The sequence below is a fragment of the Heptranchias perlo genome, chromosome 3, assembly GCF_035084215.1.
Source record: "Heptranchias perlo isolate sHepPer1 chromosome 3, sHepPer1.hap1, whole genome shotgun sequence".
Classification (NCBI taxonomy): domain Eukaryota; kingdom Metazoa; phylum Chordata; class Chondrichthyes; order Hexanchiformes; family Hexanchidae; genus Heptranchias; species Heptranchias perlo.
The window spans coordinates 58937973-58963636 of record NC_090327.1 but is presented as its reverse complement, the minus strand read 5'-3'; the positions used below and the strand labels follow the sequence as shown (position 1 = coordinate 58963636).

The 25664-nt window shown below is 39.6% G+C and overlaps 1 protein-coding gene across 1 annotated transcript in view; it reads right to left on the bottom strand.

Moving 5' to 3' along the window:
• Window positions 1-25664, bottom strand: part of LOC137314470 (putative Polycomb group protein ASXL3) — a 247221-nt gene that overhangs the window by 194241 nt on the left and 27316 nt on the right. The window contains exons 3-5 of the mRNA XM_067979807.1: window positions 22677-22785; window positions 18902-19013; window positions 5714-5841 (exon numbers count right to left, since the gene is read on the bottom strand). Of these exons, the coding sequence (XP_067835908.1) occupies window positions 5714-5841; window positions 18902-19013; window positions 22677-22785 (349 nt within the window). The remainder of the gene's footprint in view (window positions 1-5713; window positions 5842-18901; window positions 19014-22676; window positions 22786-25664) is intronic.

Genomic DNA, 25664 nt, shown 5'->3' with positions numbered 1-25664 from the left:
ATAGAACAAACCTGCATTTATATATTGTATTTCACGGCCTCAGGGCATCTCGAAGTACTTCACAACCAATGAAGTACTTTTTAAGTGTAGTCACTCTTGTAATGTAGGGAATTGTAAACAATTTTACAACACCAAGTTATAGTCCAACAATTTTATTTTTAATTTTAAATTGTTGCACTATAACTTGGTGTTGTAAAATTGTTTACAATTGTCAACCCCAGTCCATCACCGGCATCTCCACGTAATGTAGGGAAACATGGCAGCCCATTTGTGCATAGCAAGATCTCACAAACAGCAATGAGATAAATGATCAGATAACCTGATTTTTTTTTTTTAGTGAGGCTGGTTGAGGCCCTGCTTTTTTTTTTTGAGTAGTGCCAAGGGATCTTTTACCTCTACCTGAGGGGGCAGACGAGGCCTCAATTTAATTTCTCATCCGAAAGACACAGGAATGGTCTGTGGTGTGCAGTTCCTGCAAGTTGTGAAACCTTCAAGTAGGAACATAGGAACAGGAGTAGGCCATTTAGCCCTTCGTGCCTGCTCCGCCATTTGATAAGATCATGGCTGATCTGTGATCTAACTCCATATACCCGCATTTGGCCCATATCCCTTAATACCTTTGATTGTCAAAAAGCTATCTATCTCAGATTTAAATTTAGCAATTGAGCTAGTATCAATTATAGGAGTAGCAGATATTAACTTGGACAAACACATCTGTGATAACTATCTCCAAATGAAATTACCTGAGCTCAAGATCTCAAAGCTTGAGGCTGAGTTGACGACAATCCAACACATTAGGGAGCAAGAGAGGTTTCTAGAGCAAGAGTTTCAGAAGGTCGACACCCCACTGAGACAGAGGAAAGTTTTGTGACCACCCACAGGTCAGGGAAAGCAAGGAGGGAAAGGCTAGAGCCTAGAGCAAATTGGCTTCTCCGACAAGTTGGAACATTGCCTACCTCTGGTAGGATGTGGACCCTGGGCTGCACCATTGAATGAATCATAGAATCATATAAAGGTTACAGCACGGAAGGAGGCCATTCGGCCCATCGAGTCCGCGCCACCTCGATGCAACAGCAATCCAGCTAGTCCCACTCCCCTGCCCTATCCCCGTAGCCCTGCAACTTTTTTCCTTTCAAGTACTTATCCAGTTCCCTTTTGAAGGCCATGATTGAATCTGCCTCCACCACCCCCTCGGGCAGTGCATTCCAGATCTTAACCACTCGCAGTGTAAAAAAGTTTTTCCTCACCTTTGGTTCTTTTGCCAATCACCTTAAATCTTTGCTCTTTGGTTCTTGACCTTTTCGCCAATGGGAATAGTTTCTCTCTATCTACTCTGTCTAGACTCTTGGATTGCAATAACATCAAAAAACAGGAGACGATTCAAGGGGGAGAATATTAGCAATTCAGTAAAGGAATGCAGTAGTAATTGGGTGGTCAATACCCTAGAGGGATGGAATCATGGAGTGTAACAGCACCAAAACGTGATATTTGGCCACTAAGTCTGTGCAGGTGTCTTTCTCCACATGAGCCACGTAGTCAAAACCCACATTCGTGCTGCTCCCCATATCTTTACAATTCCTCTTTTTAAAGCAACTGTCTCATTCCCTTTAAAACAATTTCTGGCCTCCGGTTTTGTTGTAGAGAATTCAACATACTAATCACCCTCTGCGTACAGACACTTTTTCTAACCACCATTTAAATTCTTTTCATGATTATCCTAAATCTATGCCCTCTCATTATCATCTCGATGACCAGCGGGAACAATCTATTACAATTTGCCTCAACTTTTCAGGTCGCTCCTCAATTTTATCAGCTGTAGTGAAAATGCCCCAAGTTTTTCAAATCTCTTCATAAATCATAGACTCTTAGAATGATACAGCACAGAAGGAGGTCATTCGGCCTATTGTGCCTATGACTGTTCTTTGAAAGAGCTATCCAATTAGTCCCACTCTGCTGCTCTTTCCCCACAGCCCTGCAATATTTTCCCCTTCAAGTATTTATCCAGTTCCCTTTTGAAAGCTATTACTGAATCTGCTTCCACCACCCTTTCAGGCAGTGCATTCCAGCTCTTAACATCTCGCTGTGTAAAAAAAAATGTTCTCATGTCGTCTCTGGTTCTTTTGCCAATTACCTTAAATCTGCGTTCTCTGGTTACCGACCCTTTTGCCAGTCGAAACAATTTCTCCTTATTTAGTCTATCAAAACCCTTCAGAATTTTGAACACCTCTATCAAATCTCCCCTTAACCTTCCCTGCTCTAAGAAGAACAACCCCAGTTCCTCTAGTCTCTCTACATAACTGAAGTCTTTCATTCCTGGTCCCATTCTAGCAAATCTCCTCTGCACCCTCTCTGCGGCCTTGACATTCTTCCTAAAGTGTGGTGCCCAGAATTGGCCACAATACCCCAGCTGGGGCCTAACCAGTGTTTTATAAAGATTTAGCATAACTTCCTTGCTTTGTACTCTTACGCCTCAATTTATAAAGCCAAGGATCCTGTATGCCTTTTTAAAAAAAAACAGCCTTCTCAATTTGTCCTGCCACCTTCAAAGATTTGTGTATGTGCACCCCCAGGTCTCTGTTCCTGCACCCCCTTTAAAATTGTATCATTTAGTTTATATTGCCTCTCATTCTTCCTACCAAAATGAATCACTTCACACTTCTCTGCATTAAATTTCATCTGCCATGTGTCTGCTCATTGCACTAGTCGGTCTATGTCCTCCTGGAGTCTGTTACTATTCACCTCACTGTTTACTATATTTCTGAATTTTGTGTCATCTGCAAACTTTGAAATCATACCCTGTATACGTAGGAACATAGTATACCCAAGTCCAGGTCATTAATATGTATCAAAAAGAGCAATGATCCCTACACTGACCCCTGGGGGACACCACTGCACACTTCTCTCCAGTCCGAAAAACAACTGGTCACCATGACTCTCTGCTTTCGTTCCTTAGCCATTTTCATATCTATACCATCACTGTCCCTTTAATCCTATGGGCTTCAATTTTTCTGACAAGTCTATTATGTGGTACTTTATCAAATGCCTTTTGAAAGTCCATATACACGACATCAACCGCACTACCCTCATCAACCCTCTCCATTACTTCTTCAAAGAACTCAATCAAGTTAGTCAAACATGATTTTCCTTTAACACATCCGTGCTGGCTTTCATTTATTAACGCATATTTTTCCAAGTGTCAATTAATTTTGTCCTGGATTATTGTCTCTAAAAGTTTCCCCACCATCAACATTAGGCTGACTCGTCTGTAGTTGCCGGGTTTATCCTTCTCCCCTTCTTTGAACAGGATTGTAACATTTGCAATCCTCCAGTCCTCTGGCACCATGTCCACATCTAAGGAGGATTGGAAAATTGTGGCCAGAGCCTCCACAATTTCCACCCTTACCTCCCTCAGCAACCTAGGATGTAACTCATCCAGATCGGGTGACTTTTCTACTTTGATCACTGCCAACCTTTTAAGTACCCCCTCTTTATCTATTTTTATCCTATCCAATTTCTCTAATACCTCCTCCTTTACATTAGCAGCATCCTTTTCTATAGTGAAGACAGATGCAAGTACCTCAGCCATGTCCTCTGCCTCCACAAGATCATCTCCTTTTTGGTCCCTAATTGGCCCCACCCTTCCTGTAACCACCCTTTTACTATTTATATGTAATCATTTGTCCCTGGTAACACCTTCGTGAATCCATGCACCTTTCCATTGCTTTTCAATTGTTCTTACAATGGTTGGCACAAAGATGTTCACAATACTCCAGATGCATTCTAACTCAGGTCTTGCACAAGTTCAATATTACCTTTTTACTACTCAATTCTATGCCTTGAGACACAAACCAAGGATCTGTCTCTCTTTTTTAATGGTCTTATCGATGTATGCAGCCACCTTTAATGACCTACGTACTTTTTTTTTGTTCTAGGGACGTGGTTAAAAGTGGCAAAGTTGCATTTTTATTCCCAATCTCTAGTTTGCCTGAGAAGGTGGTGGTGGCCATTTTCTTAAACCTTCTGCTCCTCTACTCCATTTAAGTTGAGAGGGACATGATGCAGTGAGGCATGATGTAAGCATATTATTTAACTTGGACTGCAATGAGCTAGAGAATAAGAATATGAAGCAAAACTAGACATTAGAAGATTTTTTTCTTCCTGAGAATATAACATATATATGGAATTCTTAATGAAATGTTGATTACGCAGGTTTTTTAAAAAATAAATTAACTGTGTGTGTAAAATTAGGATTGAAGATTGTACAAGGATAAATGTACACTTTTGTGTACCAGCCTGGTTCAGTTGGCACCATTCTTGCTTCTGGGCTACAGCCCCATACTGGGATTTGAGCTCATAATCTGGCTTGATATTCCAGTGTAGTGCTCAGGGAGTGCTCTATTGTCAGAGGTGATATCTTCTAGAAATTGTAATGCCAAGGTCCCATCTGCCTAGTCAGGTGGATGTTAAAGATCCCATGGCAGTCTCTGAAGAACAGCATTGAGTTCTCACACTTTCCTGTTCAGTATTTCTCCCTCAAACAATAATACTAAAAAGCAGATTATCAGACATTCTTCTCATTGTTTGTTTATGGGATATTGCTGGTGCAAAATGGCTACTGCATTCACCTATGTAGCAGTCGCTGCACTTCAAAAATAGTTCATTGAATAAAATGTTTGACATGATAAGGTACTATATAAATGCTATTAATATTATTATATGTAAGTGTAGAACACATTGGTTCTTTAATCCTAGAAACATGGCAATATCATCTGGGGAATGATTCTGGTCAAGATTGAATAATATTGGTGAAATGTTAAATTGATGAAATTTGATGAATTTTGCTTGCTTATCCTGTGGCATTAAAGATAAACTTAATCAAGTTTTTTTCATATATTTTATCTATGGTTAGACATCTCTTTCCTAAGATTAAATAGGTTTGGTAGAGTCTATGATAGATTAAATTATACAAATATACAAAACTGGTCAGCATAACATTTTCTTACATTCTTATTTTGTGCTTTAATTATAGCTTGAGATCATATATTTTAGGGCAAAAAAATGTAGCCAGCCCACCTAAAACAAAAGATCTGAAGTTCACCGAATATGCTGGATGAAAATAAAACATTTAACACAAAGAACGTAACAGCTTTGGCCAAGGAGGAGGAACATCACTGTAAATGGTCCAGAGTCTGAAAGGTTTTTGGTTAAGAGTCAAACTGACTGACACATGGCAACAAAATGAGGAAATATAATTAAATTAAGTAAAAAAAATGTCTACAACATTTCCTAAGGAGTGAAGAAGCTTTGGAGAACACACAGAATGACCTGCAGATCTGAAGCCTCCCCAAACTTAAGGAGAAAAGTGGCAGAAAATTGAATGTTTAAAATCAGAAAAGTAAATGACTTGATTCATGGTTGTAGCAATGAAGACTGTGACAGAAGAGATGACATGCTGTTTGGTCCCAAAAAGGCATTAATATCTTATGGATGATTTCTAAAAAGTTGACAACATGAATTGAGGTATTCACTAATAAAAATAAAATGACTGTTTTTGAATCCAAATATTTTTCATCTATAAGTTTCTAAGGCAGAAACAATTGGCTCTTTTTCAAAAAATAAAATTTAGCTTTTTCCCTTTATCATGCGGAACTCCCAAACAAATTCAAAAGGAAAGAAATTCAATGCAAGATTATTGCAATTGCTTTAAGCTTACCTGTTTTAGTGCTTTTTTGGTATGTTGCTGAGTAGAAGAGATCAGCTTGTTTTGTGCAACTGTAGTTGAAGAACTCGTACTATGTGGAGAAGAAATCCCATCAGGCACATGTTTTGGGTCTGGACAAACTGGAAAAGGAAGGTAGAAAATGTTGGATCACTGACTATACTGAAAGAAGTCCAATCTATGATTTTAAATGGAATAGAGGAGCAGAAAAATCTTGATGTGCAGATACACAGGTGGCAGTGCAAGTACATAAGACTATTAAAAAGACAAACAACAAAATCTTTGGTTTTGTTTCTGGAGGCATACAATACAATAGCATGACAATAATTCTAAACTTGTGTAAAACCTGATTTAGGCAACAGTTGGACTACTGTGCTCAGTTTTGGGCACCCGATTATAGGAAGGATTTAAAAGCAATGGATAAGATGCTGCATAGATCCGTTAAAATATTACCAGGCATGAGGGGTTACATTTATGAAGAGTGACTGTTTTCATTAGAGCTGACCTTCTCCCTTATTTTTTATCTTCAAGATCTGGATCATCCATGTAGTTGCCCCTGCTGTTCCTACTCTTATTCACCATCAATTAATCTGTCCACTCTCACTGTTGTCCCAACTCTAACCTCCCTCTGATCTCTAAAGTTCTAAAGTTTGTCATTGCTTACACCTCTGTGCCCATCACTCCAGAAATTCCTTGTTTGAATCTTTCCAGTCTGGCATTCACTCATGGAACAGCAACATGGCTGTCCATATGAATTACATCCTCCAATGTCGAATTGAAACTGAGGATAAGCACAAGACATTTGATATTCTGATTGATTACTTCCTTTAAGTATTCATAAGGGAAGGCATGAATAATATGCCCATCCCAAACAGAGTTAATCAAAGTAAAATGAATGACTTTTCCATTCCATTTAAATTGAATCAATTATCAGGAGTATCTGTACAATGGTAGCCTAGAAAATAGTGTCCAACATGGATTCAGAAGAGGAAGATCATGCCTGACCAACCTCCAACTCCTTTGAGGAAATAACATCCCAAGTGGACTGTGGAAAGCCCTATAACATAGTGGTCCTGAAATTCTGCAGGGGTTTATCAGTCTCCTGCCGTAACTCCAGTGGAAACTGGCAGAACCCCAATGAAATGGCATAAGTGGCTGTTTTCAGAACGCTCTCCCTCATTTGTAATTGTCTTGTGACCTTATGAACAATGCCGCCTAACATTGTTGATCACACTGTCCTCCTCCACCGCCTTTCTTCCATCGTCCAGCTTAGTGAGGCAGCCCTTGCGTTGTTCCACTTCTACTTATCTGAGTGCAGCCTGCATTGTTGCCTCAGTCTTTCCCCAAGGATCTATCCTTGGCTCCTTCCTTTGGCTCTTCTATATGTTGCCTCTTGGTGACATCATCTCAAGCATTGGGTCAGCTTCCATATGTATGCTGATGATACCCAGCTCTACCTGTCCACCATTTCTCTTGGCACTCCCCCAACTGCTATGATGCTCTTAGGCTGCTTGCCTAACATCAAGTCTTGGATGAGTTACAACTTCCTTCTAGGAAGACTTAAGCCACGATTTTCAGTGCTCAGCATAAACTCTGCTCCATTAACACTGATTCCATCCCCCCTCCCTGGCCTCTCACTCAGATCCAACAAGACCATGTTCAACCTTGGCATCTTATTCAATACTGAGCTGAACTTCAAACCCCATATTCTCTCCATTACAAAGACTGCTTAATTTCACTTCTTCAACATTGATCACCTCCGCCCCTATTTTAGCCCCAAATTCAATGAAACCGTTATCCACGCTTTTATCACCTCCAGACTCAATTATTTCTTCGTCCACATTCCATGAACTACAACCGGTCCAAAATGCAGCTGCTCATTTCCTGACCCCACTAAGCTCTGCTGGTCAATCACTCCCATCCTCCAGTGTCAGCCTAGATTACGTGCTCATTTCTGAAGTATGGCTTGAAGCCACAACCTTCTGACACAAAGGCAGCAGTGCTAACACTGAGCCAAGGCTATCACAACTTAAGAAGTGGTTATTGCAAGATTAGACTAGGCTCTTTGAAAGGGCAGGTCTTGCATTGGGAATAATAGGAATTTCTCTGAACTGATCACAAAACATTTCAGAGCCAACCTTCCAACAGAGTTCGGGCCTGCAGAAGTGCCTCCTTCATTACTTCTGCAAAGCTGAATCTGTCTACATCAGAACTGGAATCAAAGCCTTGTGATATGGACCATCCTGGCTAAACCCATGATTACCAGGGGAAAGAATCATTTTAACAAAACTGGTCATGTGTTATAGCCAACTTTCAATGTCTGAAGCCACTGCATTGAACATATCATTCAGGGAATCCCTCAGTGGAGGGTCACTGACCAACACTTTTGGTTGTGAGAGGAAGCTGATTTTGGTGGGCTAGTTTCATAGCCTGGGGGTGCAGTGTTTGAGTATATTTTGATTGCCATCTATTTTAGGGCTAGAGAGACTACTTTAAATGGTGCCAGAGACCATGCTAGCAGATGCTACATTACAACAGTGCCTACACTTCAAAAGTACTTTCATTGGCTGTGAAGTGCTTTGGGACTCCTAAGGACATGAAAGGCAGTATATAAATGCAAGTTCTTTCTTCAGGATTATGTTGCTTAAACTGTATATCTAAGACAAAAACAATCATCTCCCTATCATCACTTTTCAACGCAAACACTGATTATTGAACTTTCTTTGAGTACAAACACGTTAGTAAAGTATTTGGTGAGCTCACTAATAATCAAAAACAACACCAATACAGAACCAACATAAAAAGTTGCATAAAAAGTATTGCTTTAAATTAGACATTATTGACAAAATAGTGACCTACACTCATTTCTCTAAAGCAGGGGTATCCAACCCATTGTCCCAGGGCCTTATTTGGCCCTGAATGTTGGGTATTTGTGCTTCTATTTCTTACTTGCAGGTTTGTTTGAATTTTGTGTGGTTGGACATTTGGAAAGGGCTGTTTTAGCATGCTGCCTTATTGTTGGATAAATCCTAAATCAGATCACCAAGATCTGTTCAAATCAGTAATTTAAGATATATGGAAATCAATGGGAATATGGTACACACCTATGTAGCCCATGAAGACAAAAACTATTAATGACTCCTGCTCTACAGGAAGTCAATTTTTAAAAAGTTTCTTTTGGGGCAAATGTATTATTCTACAAGGACACTCAGCCTTTTTTCACCACTCTCCTTTTTCTCCAGTCACTGGTTCTTCCAGGACATGCACCTTCTGCATCAGAAATGATGAGGTGACTGGAGTGACCTCCTTTGAATCCCCATCAGATTCATTCTCCAGGCATTCATTCAGCACTTCCTGCTCTCTGCAGCAAGGTGGCTGAGGTCAGGAGCTAGTGGAATGGTAGATCGAACCTGGGTGTTACCACTCTGACACTGCACATTGGTACCTCACTGCATAATGCCATTTCTCCAGCAATGGTATTGCTAAATTAATGTTTTTAGATTAGCACGTGTTGGAATGTCTTATTTTCCTTATGATGACTTATCCATCAGGGGGGTTTTGTCCCTCTACTAAATACAGATATGGAAATGAGGCTGCAGGATTATGCAATATGAATGATTTTTTACCTCTGTAAATAGAAAATATATCAAGCCTGGTGGAGGAATGTTCCTACTCTCTTTCACATGCAGTATTTTTTATCTTCTGTTATTTTGTATTTTGTACTCTGTTCCTTTTTTGGCTTTCCACTCGCCATGCATCATTTCTGGCTAAGAAAGCAAGGCAGTACCCTTTTCCCAAACCCTTGAATCAGTAACTATGAGATGCATAACAGCAGCCTGAGTGATTTGCCCTTCAATTTTCCTTACTCTGCTCTGCACCTCTGCCCAACAGCCTAGCCGAGTTAGAAATCTGCAGCTCGCAAACATTTCATGTGCAAACCTCTGGCTCATCACTTAGCAGCACAGTTACATCTGGCTTGGTTTCAACAATTTTTTAAAAAATTATGTTTTCCTTTAAAATATTGGAAGCAGCAGAATCAGCAATTCCACCACAAACCTTCCTTACAGGAACAAGGACTGGACTCCCACAATTTAAATCATTCAGAAGTGCAAAAAATAATGACTTTACAAAAGTTGTAGTTACCACTATTTTAAAAAACCTGCATCAAAGCTGTTGAATCAATGGAAAAATTGCTATATCACTATATTTATCTCCATGCTTTTGGGGTAAAACCCCTTTCAATAGTCAAAGGTAAAGGTATAAAAGCATCTTAATGTTTTGCAAAGAATAAATTGGTTGTTTTACTGCATATTGAAATCACTTCTAAGATAACAAGCGTGCAAATAAATTTATACTCAAATCAAAAAATTGAAAATGCACCTTGGATGATATTTCTAAGATTCACTGACTTACTTGGTGCAAGCTCGCCAATGTCAGTTTCCACATGGAAGAACACTTCAAAATGCCTAGGAGTTGGTTGTCCAGGAATCTTGAACAGAATTAGTGGTTGAGCTTTATTTTTTTGCATTCCGTACATGGATTCCACCACCACAGGGTATATATCACGACATAATGAACAAAATAAGCAACGCTGCCACGTGACAACAGATCTTAGGCTGCAATACACCACCATTTTGGCAGTATAAGAGCACTATCTGGTGGAACATTTACTCTCAGCAGGTAAATCTTGATCAACCCACAAAAGAAGGGAAACATACATCATTGCTCTCCATTTTCAGTCCACTGTGTCTCAGTCTGCTTTACTGTCAGGATAAATCTAGTGAGGCTGATGATTAGCTGTGATTATTCAGTCAACGATTATTATTAACTAACTGTGAAGGGGTCAGTCAGTGCAGATTAGAAAGCTACTCAAAGGAAAAAAACTGGATTCATTTTTTGAATAATTCAGAGATTTCTATAAGTAGGCCATAAAGGGGTCATTCATCACAGAATAAAAAGCTGCTGAAGACTGCATGAACTTTTCTAAATTATTCAGTCAACATAGCTATACTGTAATCTACTATACTACAGTTAGCAATGTTGGCTGAATCATTCAAAATATTCGTTTCATGCAACCGTTAACAACTTCTATGCTGAATCAACTACTCTATAATTACAGCATCAGATACAAAGGTTTTTAAAACATTGTACACACATTGTAGAGGAATTCTGACTCCAGCAGTGATAATTTTTGTAACACAGGAAGTTTAGACTTCCTTAAAGAAAGATTGAGGTAAAAAATGTTTATAAAACATACATTTTCTCTTTTCCCTTTTTGCCTGGCCCAAGAATGGATCACCAGCTGAAAGGGTGCAAAGACAACCTTCTTCCAATGCCACTCTGTAACCAATCACCAGGTATATAACAGCAGTCAGACATACATTCTGAATTTCTGCACCACTATTCTACTGAATGCGGTATCTTAACCACTTGCATTAATCCCTCAAATAACATTTGATAAGCAGAATCTTTTTATATATATATATATATATATATATATATATATAATCATAAGCTTTATTTAATGAGAAATTCTACAGTTCATAGTTCACGATTTTAAAAACTGTGCTTTGGAGATTCATTTCTCTCCAGAACCAGTATAAGTCAAACAGAAGTGGTTTTAAAATAATATTAAAACCATGACTTTATTATAATGCAAAACAAGCTTCTCATATCCATTGTGCATTTTAAACAATACAAATTCCATATTTTATGTAAATTTGCTTTCTAAAGGCATGTAGTTACAGCCACATTCATTGTAAGCAGGGGCAGATTAACACGTGGGCGTACTGGGCCAGTGCCCAGGGCCCAGCCAAATATATGGCCTGTAGTAAAACGTACCATAGTGTAGATAAAAATGCATACAACAGCTGGGTCGGTTTCATTTAAGCGTACTATATTATGATGTTATTATTAACATCACAATATATTATTAACGGACCTATTTCTTCCTGCATTTTACTACACTTGTGTGTTTTAATAGATTGGGGGGCGGGGTTGTACAACGGATTTGGATGAACCTGAATGTTCTTGGTGCCCAGGGTCTCAAGAATTTTTAATCCAGTTCTAATTATAAAGTGGTACAAGCAGAATTATCATCAAGTATTATCTTGAAGCATTAATTGGTAACAGATGTTGTAATTTTTTATGTACAGCAAATTTTTCAACAGCAGTGATTATATTTCTGACTATGTAATGGGATAAAGGATTACAGTAGGCTTTGTATCTGAATGTGCGTTGCATTCGTAACAAAATGGATGAATTGACAGCTCAAATAGAAATAAATATACACAATCTGAAAGCCATTACAGAGACATGGCTGCAAGATGAGAAAGGCTGGAACCTGAATATTCAAGGGTACATGACATTTCGGAAGGACAGGAAGCTCGGAAAAGGTGGAGGGGTAGCTCTGTTAATTAAGGATGACATGAGTATAATAGAGAGAAATGACCTTAGTTCTAAAGACCAAAATGTAGAATCAGTTTGGGCAGAGATAAGAAATAGTAAAGGCAAGAAGTCACTTGTGGGAGTAGTTTATAGGCCCCCTAACAGTAACCACACTATAGGACAGGGTTTACAGGAAGAAATAATGGAGGATTGTGAGAAAGGAACAGCGATAATCATGGGTGATTTTAATCCATATACAGATTGGAAGAATCTGATTGGCAAAGGTGATGAGTTCATAGAGTGCTTTCGGGACAGTTTCTTTGAACAGCACATTCTAGAGCCAACCAGAGAGCAGGCTATTCTAGATCTGGTAATGTGTAATGAGACAGGATTAATTAATGACCTCATTGTAAAGGAGCCTCTAGGTAGCAGTGATCACAATATGATTGAATTTTACATGCAGTTTGAGGGAGAGAAGAGTAAGTCTAAGGCTAGTGTTTTAAACTTAACTAAGGGCAATTATGAGGGCATGAAGACAGAGCTGGTTAAAGTGAACTGGGAACTTAGGTTAAGGGATATGTCAGTAGAGATGCAGTGGCAGACATTAAATGAGATATTTCATAACACTCAGCAAAGATACATTCCAGTGAGAAAGAAAAACTCTAGGGGAACGACGTACCATTCGTGGCTAACTAAGGAAGTTATAGATAGTATCAAATTGGAAGAAAAAGCATACAATTCTGCGAAGATTAGTGGCAGGTCAGAAGATTGGTCAGAATATAAAAAACAGCAAAGAATGACTAAAAGTATAATAAGGAGGAGAAATTAAAGTACGAGAGAAAGCTAGCTAGAAATATAAAAACAGATAGCAAGGGTTTCTACAGGTATTTAAAATGGAAAAGAGTAAGTAAAGTGAGCGTTGGTCCTCTAGAGATTGAGTCTGGGGAATTAATAATGGAGAATAAGGAAACAGTGGATGAATTGAACAGATATTTTGAGTCCGTCTTCACTGTAGAGGATACAAATAACATGCCAGAAATAATTGTGAATCAAGAGGTGAAAGGGGGGGAGGAACTTAAAACATTTGCAATCACCAGGGAAAGGGGTCTGAAAAAAATATTAGAACTAAAAGCTGACAAGTCCACAGGTCCTGACGGACTTCATCCTAGGGTCTTAAAAGAAGTGGCTGCAGAGATAGTAGATGCATTTGTATTAATTTTCCAAAATTCCCTAGATTCTGGAAGTGTCCCGTCAGATTGGAAAATAGCAAATGTAACTCCTCCATTCAAGAGAGGAGGGAGACAGAAAGCAGGAAACTACAGGCCATTTAGCTTAACATCTGTCATAGGGAAAATGCTAGAATTTATTATTAAGGAAGTTATAGTAGAGCACTTAGAAAATCTCAATGCAATCAGGCAGAGTCAACACGGCTTTGTGAAAGGGAAATCGTGTTTGACTAATTTATTAGAGTTCTTTGAGGAAGTAATAAGCGACATGGATAAAGGGGATCCTGTGGATGTGGTGTACTTGGATTTCCAGAAGGCTTTTGACAAGGTGCCACATCAAAGGCTACTACACAAAATAAGAGCTCATGGGGTAGGGGGTTACATATCAGCATGGATAAAGGATTGGTTAGCTAACAGGAAACAGAGAGTAGGCATAAATGGGTCATTTTCAGGTTGGCAAGATGTAACGAGTGGAGTGCCACAGGGATCAGTGCTTGGGCCTCAAATATTTACAATCTATATCAATGACTTGGATGAAGGGACCGAATGTACGGTTGCTAAATTTGCTGATGACACAAAGGTAGGTAGGAAAGTAAGTTGTGAAGAGGACACAAGGAGTCTGCAAGGGGATATAGATAGGTTAAGTGGGTGGGCAAAAATTTGGCAGATAGGGTATAATGTGGGAAAATGTGAACTTGTCCACTTTGGCAGGAGGAATAGAAAAGCAGTATATTATTTAAATGGAGAGAGATTGCAGAACTCTGAGGTACAGAGGGATCTGGGTGTCCTAGTACATGAATCACAAAAAGTTAGTATGCAGGTACAGCAAGTGATTAGGAAGGCAAATGGAATGTTGTCATTTATTGCAAGGGGAATGGAATATAAAAGTAGAAATGTTTTGCCACAGTTGTACAGGGCATTGGTGAGACCACATCTAGAATACTGTGTGCAGTTTTGGTCTCCTTATTTAAGAAAGGACATAATTGCTTTGGAGGCGGTTCAGAGAAGGTTCACTTGACTGATTCCTGGGATGAGGGGATTATCTTATGAGGAAAGGTTGGACAAGTTGGGCCTGTATACATTGGAGTTTAGAAGAATGAGAGGTGATCTTATTGAAACATATAAGATCCTGAGGGGACTAGAAGAGGTAGATGCTGAGGGGATGTTTCCCCTTGTGGGAGAGACTAGAACTAGGGGCCACAGTTTAAAAATAAGGGGTCTCCCATTTAAGATGGAGATGAGGAGAAATCTTTTCTCTGAGGGTCGTGAGTCTGTGGAACTCCCTTCCCCAGAGAGCCAGAGAGTGGTGGAGGCAGGGTCATTGAATATTTTTAAGGCCAAGTTAGATAGATTCCTGATTAATAAGGGAGTCAAAGGTTATAGTAGGTAGACGGGAAATTAGAGTTGCGGTCACAATCAGATCAGCCATGATCTTATCAAATGGCAGAGCAGGCTTGAGGGGCCGAATGGCCTTCTCCTGCTCATAATTCCTATGTTCGTATTTATGTAAATGAGGAATAGGAATGATTTCAACACCGAGCCCTGGGGAACCTCACTCATTATTTCTACTACGCTGACATAACTCCTTTAACAAATACTCATTGTGTTCTACCCTTCGGCCAGTTTCTTATCCATTCTCAGTGTTCAGTCTGAATCCCCATAGCTTTGAGTAACTAATACTCCTTCATGATGGACTTTTATCAAAAGCCTTTTACATTATGTCATAGGGATTTCCACAGTCCACTTGAGACGTTACTTCCTTAATGAAGTTGAGGAGTTTGGCAAAGCATGATCTTGCACTTCTGAATCCATGTTGGCTATTGTTTACAAGGTTATTATTACATAAATACTCAAGTTTAATTCTGATAATCAGTTCTATTATTTTACACTGATGGAGATGAGACTACTGGATGTTTGGTTGCCTGAGTCTGTTTTATCCCTCATGGTCATTACAGTGCTCCGTTTCCAATCTACTGTACATTCCCAGTGTCCAGTAACTACCTGATAATGGTTGTTAGTGCCTCACAAATTTTCTTCCTAATCTCTTTCAGAATCTGGGATAAATACCATCTATCCTTGTTGATGTGTTTGTTTTGAGCCCTTTTAGCTGTCTAGAACTTCCATGACAACAAACATCAACACATGTGTCCAATACTCTTGCTAAATAAAGCATTGCCTCTACGGTTCTATCCATACATCAAGACCCATGAATACCACTGCATTTCTCCACAGCTACCTTATTCTACCCCACCCCAAATGAACTTGCATGATACATTGGGGTACCAGGTCACCCAAATGTTATCCAGTATGTGATGCAGTTGTGTTCAACCTTGGTACTTCCCCTTAGTAAAAACATACGGGGCATGATTTTGACCCCGAGCCGGGAAGGGGGCGGGGGGGCAAATTACGCACGGGATACCCGGAAGTACGTTAAATTTCATTTGCCACGTGTCCGCCCATGCAACTAGCATGTCTATATCCTCTCGAAGTCTATCGCTATCCTCCTCACTGTTTACTACCCTTCCATGTTTTGTGTCATCTGCAAATTTGGAAATTGTGCCCTGTACACCCAAGTCCAAGTCATTAATATATATCAAGAAAAGTAGTGGTCCCAGCACCGGCCCCTGGGGACCACCACTGTGCACTTCCCTCCAGTCCGAAAAACAACCGTTCACCACTATTCTCTGTTTCCTGTCACTTAGCCAATTCTGTCTCCATGTTGCTACTGCCCCCTTTATTCCATGGGCCGCAATCTTGATGATAAGCCTACTGTGCGGCACTTTATCAAACCTCTTTTGAAGGTCCACATACACCACATCAACTGCATTGCCCTCGTCTACTCTCTCTGTTACTTCATCAAAAAACTCCATCAGGTTAGTTAAACACGATTAGTGCTGGCTTTCCCTAATCAATCCACACTCGTCCAAGTGACTTAATTCTGTCCCAGATTATCATTTCTAAAAGTTTCCCCACCACTGAGGTTAAACTGACTGGCCTATACTTGCTGGGTTTATCCTTACACCCTTTTTTGAACAAGGGTGTAACATTTGCAATTCTCCAGTCCTCTGGCACCACTCCCATATCTACAGATGTTTTGATGATTATGGCCAGTACCTCTGCAATTTCCACCAGAATCAGAAAATATTGTTTCAATTATTTCATTGGTAAGTTTGTGGCAGTTGCAAAGCAATTGGAAAAAAAATATGGGATTTTATTCCTTAGTTTTACACTGGTTACCCATCCTTTTCCAGATATTAAGGGGAACTGATAGGGTAGATAGAGAGAAACTATTGCCACTGGTTGGGGAGTCTAGGACTAGGGGACATAGCCTAAAAATTAGAGCCAGGACTTTCAGGAGTGAAGTTAGGAAACACTTCTACACGTAAAGGGTGGCAGAAGTTTGGAACTCTCTTCCGCAAATGGCAGTTGATGCTAGCTCAATTGTTAATTTTAAATCTGAGATTGACAGATTTTTGTTAACCAAAGGTATTAAGGGATATGAGTCTAAGGCAGGTATATGGAGTTAGGTCACAGATCAGCAATGATCTGATTGAATGGTGGAACAGGCACAAGGGGCTCGATGGCCTACCCTTAATCCTATGTTCCTATGTTCCTTATTGGTACATTTGAACAATTCCTAGTGAATAGAACTCCTTTTGATTTATTCATATTTAGGCAATCTTGATATTTATCTGATAATTTAGAGTGATTATTTGAGCTAATCACTCTATAGGTGAGTGACAATTGTGATGTGTAACACCTCTTGGAGGCAAGACACTACAGATGCACACTAGACACAAAACTTTTAAGTAGATAATGGAGGGGTAGTGGTCACTTGATACTTGGAACTGTAGTCAATATAACCTGTAAAATTCAAGTAATAAATATATCTATTTGTTTTTGCATTAATTTTTCACAAGTTAAGTATTTGTATACTTATTTATTATTGCTATTGAAAAGAAATGTGACTACAACTATGGTGCTTTATCCCTCCTTGTCCTACATTGCTTCCTTGCAGCATTTGATGCAGCTAACCATGTCATGTTCCTCCAATGCTTGTCCTCCATCAGCCAGTTCCATGAGAATGCCCTTCCATGATTCAGTTCTTATTTATCCAAATGCAGCCAGTGGATTTCCAGCAATGGCTTCTCATTCCTCCCTGCATCGTCATCAATGGTGTTCCCTAAGAATCTATCCTCAGCTGTCTCTTCCATATCTACATGCTGCTCCTTGGTGACATCATTCATGCACAGGATCAATTTTCACATGTCTGCTGATGATACTCAGCTCTCCCTCTCCATGACCTCTCTCAGCCACCTCTGTGCTATCAGATTGCCTGTATGACATCAAGTCTTGGATAAGGAACAATTTCTTCCAGTTCAAAATCAAAAAGATCAAAGCTATTCTCTTTAGTCCTTGCTCCCTTGCTACTGATTTCATCCCCTCCCAGCGACTCAGACTGAACAAGACCATCTTTACTCTTGGCAGCCCACTGGACTCTGAGCTGAGCTTCAAACCCCAGATCCTATCCTCACCAAGACTACTTACTTCTACCTCCACAACATTAATCATTCCTGCACCATCTGAACCCCTTCCTCCCCTCCCCACCCCACCCCTGAGACACTCATACATGCCTTTGTCATGTTCAGACTTGACTACTCCAACACTCCCCTTGCTGGCCTCAAATCCTCCACACTCTATAACATGCAACTTTTCAAAACTCTACCGCATACATTCCAGCTGATTCATCACCTATTCTCGCTGACCTACACTGGTTCCCAGTCCACCAGTATGGTCACATTTAACATCTTTAAATTTCTTCATGGCTTTTGCCCCACCGTTGCTGAGAGCGTTCAGTCATCTCAGTCCCACTCTTTGGAACTCTCTACCTAGTCTTCTGCCTCCCCACCTCAATCTCCACCTTTAAAATCCTTCTCAAGATTAATCTCTTTAACCAAGCTTCCAATCACCCCTGCTCATCCCTCTCTTCTGCATGGCATTTGTTTTCCTTACATCTATTTGTGAAGTGTCTTGGGACATTTTTTTTTAGATTAAATGCACTATGAAAGTTGCTATTGAAAAAAAACTACAACAGTCCTTGTAGTTCAATCAATCAATCAATATACCCATGGCTTATTAGTCCAGTAAACGGAGTCAAAACATTAAGAAATGGCTCCAGACTAATAAAATAAAACTCACTGCACCCAGTGCAAATATGAAGACCTCGTAAAATGACACCATAATATAAATTATGTAAAAACTATACTTCAAAATTTAGATTAGAAAAGAACGATGGCATCAGAATAAAACATTCACTTTAAAATTATTGAACAGAGTACTGCCTGTAATGATAAATCCTACTAATGACACAAAACACATTTATAGTACATTCACAGAAAATGTTGATAGATGCAGTTCACAGGAGTCTCAAACAATATGGTGCATATACTACTTAAATCTACTGTCAGTCATTGTTTCCAAACTGAATCTAACAAATGTCAAACGCCTATCTTCTCAATTTGCAAATGACTGCAGCATCATGTTCAAAATTACTGACAACTCTACATACCTCCACTTTCCTCTCCATTAGCATTGTTTGTTTCAGCCATTTCACAGCTGTCTAAATCTGATTCGCCATCCAAGTCAATGACCCCCTCTGCTGACATTACCAATTCATCTTTCTGTAGATAACAAAAACAGTTAAGTTAGTGGTCACAGATCTTTTTTTACAAAAACATTTTTAATATAAAATAGTGCAACAATTATGTTCTGTTTGAGTAGAAGGCAGCTCGGCAACCTTACACCTGGTGTACATCTTGTTGAGGCTTGCTCTGCATACAAAGCATGTGGGTTACATTTGTCATGTATCCTTTGTATTCTGGTGAATAACACTTACACTGAACTGCTTAACTGAAAGTTTACTTGTTTCAGCTCACAACTATAGACTGCCTTGCAGCTTTAATTCCAGCCAGTGACATCAATATCCAGACAACAGAAGTGAAATATAAATCCTTCAGTATTAATGTGGCTGCCTATTTCCTGAATCTGAACTGTTTCAACAATTATAATTGTAAACAATTTTACAACACCAAGTTATAGTCCAGCAATTTTATTTTAAATTCACAAGCTTTCGGAGGCTTCCTCCTTCGTCAGGTGAACGATGTGAAAATGAAATCCTCGAAATGAAATCGCATTTATAATTCACAGAACAATGCTGTGAATTATAAATGCACCAGTATCCCACACGATGACGGCATCGCTGCGACAGCATCAATACTCAACACCAACAACAGCCAATCTCCGGACGCCATCCTACAACTCATCCGCTTCATCCTGGATCACAATGTCTTCACCTTCGATAACCAGTTCTTTACCCAAACACACGGAACAGCCATGGGGACCAAATTCGCACCCCAATACGCCAACATTTTCATGCACAAGTTCGAGCAGGACTTCTTCACTGCACAAGACCTCCAACCAACACTATACACCAGATACATCGACGACATTTTCTTTCTATGGACCCACGGCAAGGAATCACTAAAGAGACTACACGATAACATCAACAAGTTCCATCCCACCATCAAGCTCACCATGGACTACTCCTCAGAATCAGTTTCTTTCTTGGACACACGAATCTCCATCAAAGACGGGCACCTCAGCACCTCACTCTACCGCAAGCCCACGGACAACCTCACGATGCTCCACTTTTCCAGCTTCCACCCTAACCACGTCAAAGAGGCCATCCCCTATGGACAGGCCCTGCGAATACACAGGGTCTGCTCAGACGAGGAGGAACGCGATGGACACCTACAGACGCTGAAAGACGCCCTAGTAAGAACGGGATATGACGCTCGACTCATCGATCGACAGTTCCGACGGGCCACAGCAAAAAATCGCATAGACCTCCTCAGGAGACTAACACGGGACGCAACCAACAGAGTACCCTTTGTCGTCCAGTACTTCCCCGGAGCAGAGAAACTACGCCATGTTCTCCGCAGCCTTCAACATGTCATCAATGAGGACAAACACCTCGCTATGGCCATCCCCACACCTCCACTACTCGCCTTTAAACAGCCACCCAACCTCAAACAGACCATCGTTCGCAGCAAATTACCTAGCTTTCAAGAGAACAGCGTCCACGACACCACACAACCCTGCCACGGTAACCTCTGCAAGACATGCCAGATCATCGACACAGATACCACCATCACACGAGAGGACACGACCCACCAGGTGCATGGTTCATACTCCTGTGACTCGGCCAACGTTGTCTACCTCATACGTTGCAGGAAAGGATGCCCCAGAGCATGGTACATTGGCGAGACCATGCAGACGCTGCGACAACGGATGAACGGACACCGCGCAACAATCGCCAAACAGGAGGGTTCCCTCCCAGTCGGGGAACACTTCAGCAGTCATGGACATTCATCCACCGACCTTCGGGTAAGCGTACTCCAAGGCGGCCTTCGAGACACACGACAACGCAAAATCGTCGAGCAGAAATTGATAGCCAAGTTCCGCACCCATGAGGACGGCCTCAACCGGGATCTTGGGTTCATGTCACGCTACACGTTACCCCACCAGCGAACAAATGTTATCTGTTTTTAATATAACGGGTCAGTTGCTGTCTTTTCTATGTTTCTACCTCTCTATCTCTGTTTTTTTTTGTTTGTTGTTTTTTTTTGGTGATTTGTATATTCTGTGAGACCTGGCAGGTAACACCTGTCTGTCTGCACACTGATTGCCTTGGCAACGGGCAGTTGAAAAAACTGTCTGTACTCACCAAGCATTGTTCTGTGAATTATAAATGCGATTTCATTTCGAGGATTTCATTTTCACATCGTTCACCTGACGAAGGAGGAAGCCTCCGAAAGCTTGTGAATTTAAAATAAAATTGCTGGACTATAACTTGGTGTTGTAAAATTGTTTACAATTGTCAACCCCAGTCCATCACCGGCATCTCCACATCAACAATTATAGGGATACCAATACATGGGAATGACAGGAACATCCTGCGTTTGGCATAAAAGTGATTATATTTGACAATAATTTTTTAAAATCTAAAAACTCATTTTCAACAGTGCAACATCTTTAGTGTTTGTGTCACTTAGTTTATAACTTTTCAGTTAATAATTGATGACCTGCACCGTAATAACTGGGGAATTTAGATAGACCAGTCTGATGACCAGACTGCAGGGTGAGTGCTGCTATTGGCCCACCACCCTCAGTTCCCCTACAGCAAAGGAGAATCACTATTTGACTACAGGCTTAACTACTGTTTGAGCCTCCACCTTGCTTTTCTAGCCGATTGCAGTATCATGCCAGCTTGCCTCAATTGGTAGCACTCTTGCCTCTGAATCCAAAGGTTGCAGTTCAATCCCCCAGCTGGTACTTGAGCACATAAGTTATGCTGTCACTTGGGTGCAGTACATTTTTTTCAAAGTGAAATGCTTTGGGACATTTACTAAGTTAAAAAGGCTATGCAAGTTGTTGTTCCTAAGTGCTGCATTATTGGAGTGGCTATACTTCAGTTGAGATGTTAAACCATTACTGTCAGTTCAAGTGGATATTACAGATCTAGAAGAGCAGGGAGTTCTCCTGGTGTATTGGCCAACCACAGCACTAGAACAGATTAACCACTCATTACTCTCATTATGGTGCACAATATGGCTATCGTGTTTGCCTACATAACAACAATCACTGCACTTCAAAGAAGTATATTGTATATGTAGCATTTAGACATGGATGTGACAGAGGTAGTATGACATTATGTGAATGCAAGTCTTTCTGTTAAAAATGACTGACTGGACTTAAACAGTAGTTGAAAGTTCTCCGTTGCTGCTGCAATACCAATATGATCAATTAATTGATACACCATTATATGTTAAAGTGAGAACATCCTCAATCGGGCCTGTCCTCATTCGAGTTTGAATGCACAAAGTTGAGCAAATCATATTGCTGTATTTTCATATACAATAAGTCCAATTAATTGTTAATGCAAAAACAGTACATAACTGGATTTATAATTGATTTTGAAGACATACTTACAACATCATGGATATAGCAGTTTTAAAAATCTTAGTTAATAACTCAACCAAAATAGATTGGAAGGAATAATAAAGTCTCCACCACTGTGGGAAATAATAGAACTTATTTATTCTCCTTAGCAGTAGCACAACTAAAATCAATAAGCTTTTTTCCCTCCGGTCAAACATTTATACATGCAAGTATTTACCATTTCTATATTGAAAGACATACAAGCCAATATTTTTCCTATTTCCTAGTAATATTAAAACATTAGAAATGTAACTGGTGTTAAAAAGTGTTACATAGTTACTTACTTTAAGAGCATAAAGGCCCATCTTTCCTGGAATTCGACAGAAAGCTCCATCTTCCACACGAGCATTGGTATGAAGCATGGCATTAAGGCAAGCCAGAGGAGAGGTCCCACTGATTTGAGAGACAGATGCATAAATAAATGCGTGAGCACTTCCCACACAATATTCACTTGCCACTTGGACTTTGTGCAAATTCCTTCAACCTTGACAAGCATTTACATTACAATAGCAGACTTGAAGAGCAAATTTTAATCTTGACCATTCGTAAAATCAGCCACTAGGTACAAAAAAAACAAAATCCGAATGAAATCACAATCCAAGTTGTCAATCTAAAATATATGCAGTCATTGAAGACTAAAGACAAATCAAAATGTACATGTTAACACACACAGCAGAAATCCAAGAAACTACCCTTGTGTTCTAAAATGCCAGAATGATCAAAGAAGGGGAAAGTTCAAGAGTATCAGTATTCAATGAAATAAAAGAAAATGCATTAGAATGACCTGGAAGTGGGGGGTTGGGAGACACTGCTACCACACATTCTTTGCTTTCTTTTTTCCTCTCAGAAGTCGCTTAGCCTGATGTTGCCTACAAGACTCGTTTACATATCGTGTAAACTTTTTGCTTTTGTATTCACCCCAGTTTGTCATGAGGAAAAAAAAACATGCTGTACAACACATTTTATATAATACACACTAACTCAGTATTACCATTTAAATTACAAAATCACAAACATCTCCACACTCTTATTACATCAGCTTAACTATGAGATAAAAAGTAAACAGCTGAAAATTATGGAAATATGGTACTGTTGAATTCAGGAAAAAGGCTAAAGTGGTAAAAATATGACTTATGGCTTAGCTGAATACCTTTCATTGAAGTGGTTTAAACTAGCCTCAAATTTGGTGGTTTATTATAGGATATATATATTTAATAATGGAAATGTAGAGGTAATAGAATCTAAAGAAAATTGAACAATTTTGTTGAATGTTATGTTCTAACTGTTGATAACATAAGGAGTTGGTATATAAGTGATTCAGATTTTGGGCGCTCTACTAGCACTATGTTGTAAACATAAGATGCACAGTGGAGAAGTTGCAATTTATGGTAAAATAAATATCAAGTAACAACAGACTGAATAACAATGGATACAAGCAAGTTCTCAATTCATGTCACATTCAGTTCTGCCTGCCACTGGTTTTATAAAGGCTCATCATCATGTCTTGACTTTTATATTCTATACCCTTTGTGATAAAACCTAGAAATCCATTATCTTTTTTTCTACAGTTTTATCAGCCAGAGATGCTGCCTTTAATATCCTGTGAACCTGTATCCCCAAATCCCTCTGCTCTTCCACAGCACTGATCCTACTTCCATTCAGAGTATAATTACTACTGTTATTGTTTTAACCAACATGTATCACCTCACACTTACTGACATTGAATTCTGTCTGCCACTTTTCATCCCATTCCCCCATCTTATCAATATCCCTTTGCAGTTTCTTTTGGTCTTCTAAAGAATTTACTATACCTCCTATTTTGGTATAATCTGCAAGTTTTGACATCACTATGGCCTACATCCAAATCATTGATATACACAGTAAACAGAAGTGGCCCCAGAACTGAACCATGTGGGACACCACTACCCACTTCCAACCATTCTGAAAAACTGCCCTTAATTCCTACTCTGTTTTCTCCTTTCTAACTAATTTTTAAAAATCTAGTTTGCTATCTTCCCACTAATTCCATATCCTTTAATCTTCTCTAGTAATCTCCCATGTATTACCTTATCAAAGGCTTTCCTAAAGTCCATGTACACTATATTCACTGTATTTCCCCCATCTACCATCTTACCTCCTCAAAGAATTCTGTGAGGTTTGTCAAGTACAATTGACTGTTTTGAAATCCACACTGGCTACTTCTAATTATTTTCTCTTTATCTAGATATGTGGTAATTTCATCCTTACTTGAAGACTAAACATTTCCCTACCACATATGTTAAGCTAACTGGCCTGTAATTACCTAGTTTAGCTTCCTCCTTTTTTAAAGACGTGTACTACATTGGCCACTCTCCAGTCCTCTGGCACACATCCACACGCATACTGAAATATAATTTCAGGATCCTACGATGTATCCTGTTGGGCCCTGACACTTCCTTTACCCTAAAAAAACGTATCTGAAATGTTCCTTTTATCCATTGTAATATCGCTCATCTCACTCTCAATCGCTTCAGGATTCACCTCATAGTTTATTGATCACTTTAAACGTGTAGGAGTAGTAGACTTAGGAGTTCAGATATACAAATCCCTAAAAAAGGAGGACAAGTTAATAAGCTGTTTTTTTAAAAAAAGCATATGGGATCCTAGGTTTTATAAATACGGCATAAAATAAAAAAGCAAAAGGAGGTCACAATAAATCTAGCAATTTGGAATACAGTTTGAGCGCTCTACTTTAGGAAGGATGTCAAAACATATGGAGAGGATACAGAAGAAATTTCCTAAGATGATACCAGAAATAAGAGGCTTTAGTTATGATGAGAAACTAAAAGAAGTGCTGAGCTTTTCACTAGAACAAAGAAAGTTAATACAGAATCTGATACAGTTGTTCCAAAATTATGAGGGGTTTTGATAAGGTAAATAGCAAAAAAACTATTTCCCCAGTCGGTGGGTTGGTAGCTAGAGAGTAGAAATTTAAGATCATCATCAAATAAATGAAGGGAGAGGTTAGGGTAATTTTTATGTGGAAGGTTATTAGTCCATGGGATATCCTACTAGAAACACTGGTGAAAACAGAATCCAGAACAGCTTTTAAAAACCAAGTAGGTAAATATTTATGGGGAAATGGCGGGAGAATGGAGCTAAGAGAGTCAGTGCAGGCGCGATAGGCTATAAAATTCTATGAACAGGATTTAATACTTCCATCTGGGAACCAAACCAACTGTGCTGCTGCAAAGTCTGGGCAATGCAGGAACTTCCAAATTTTCAAGAATGAG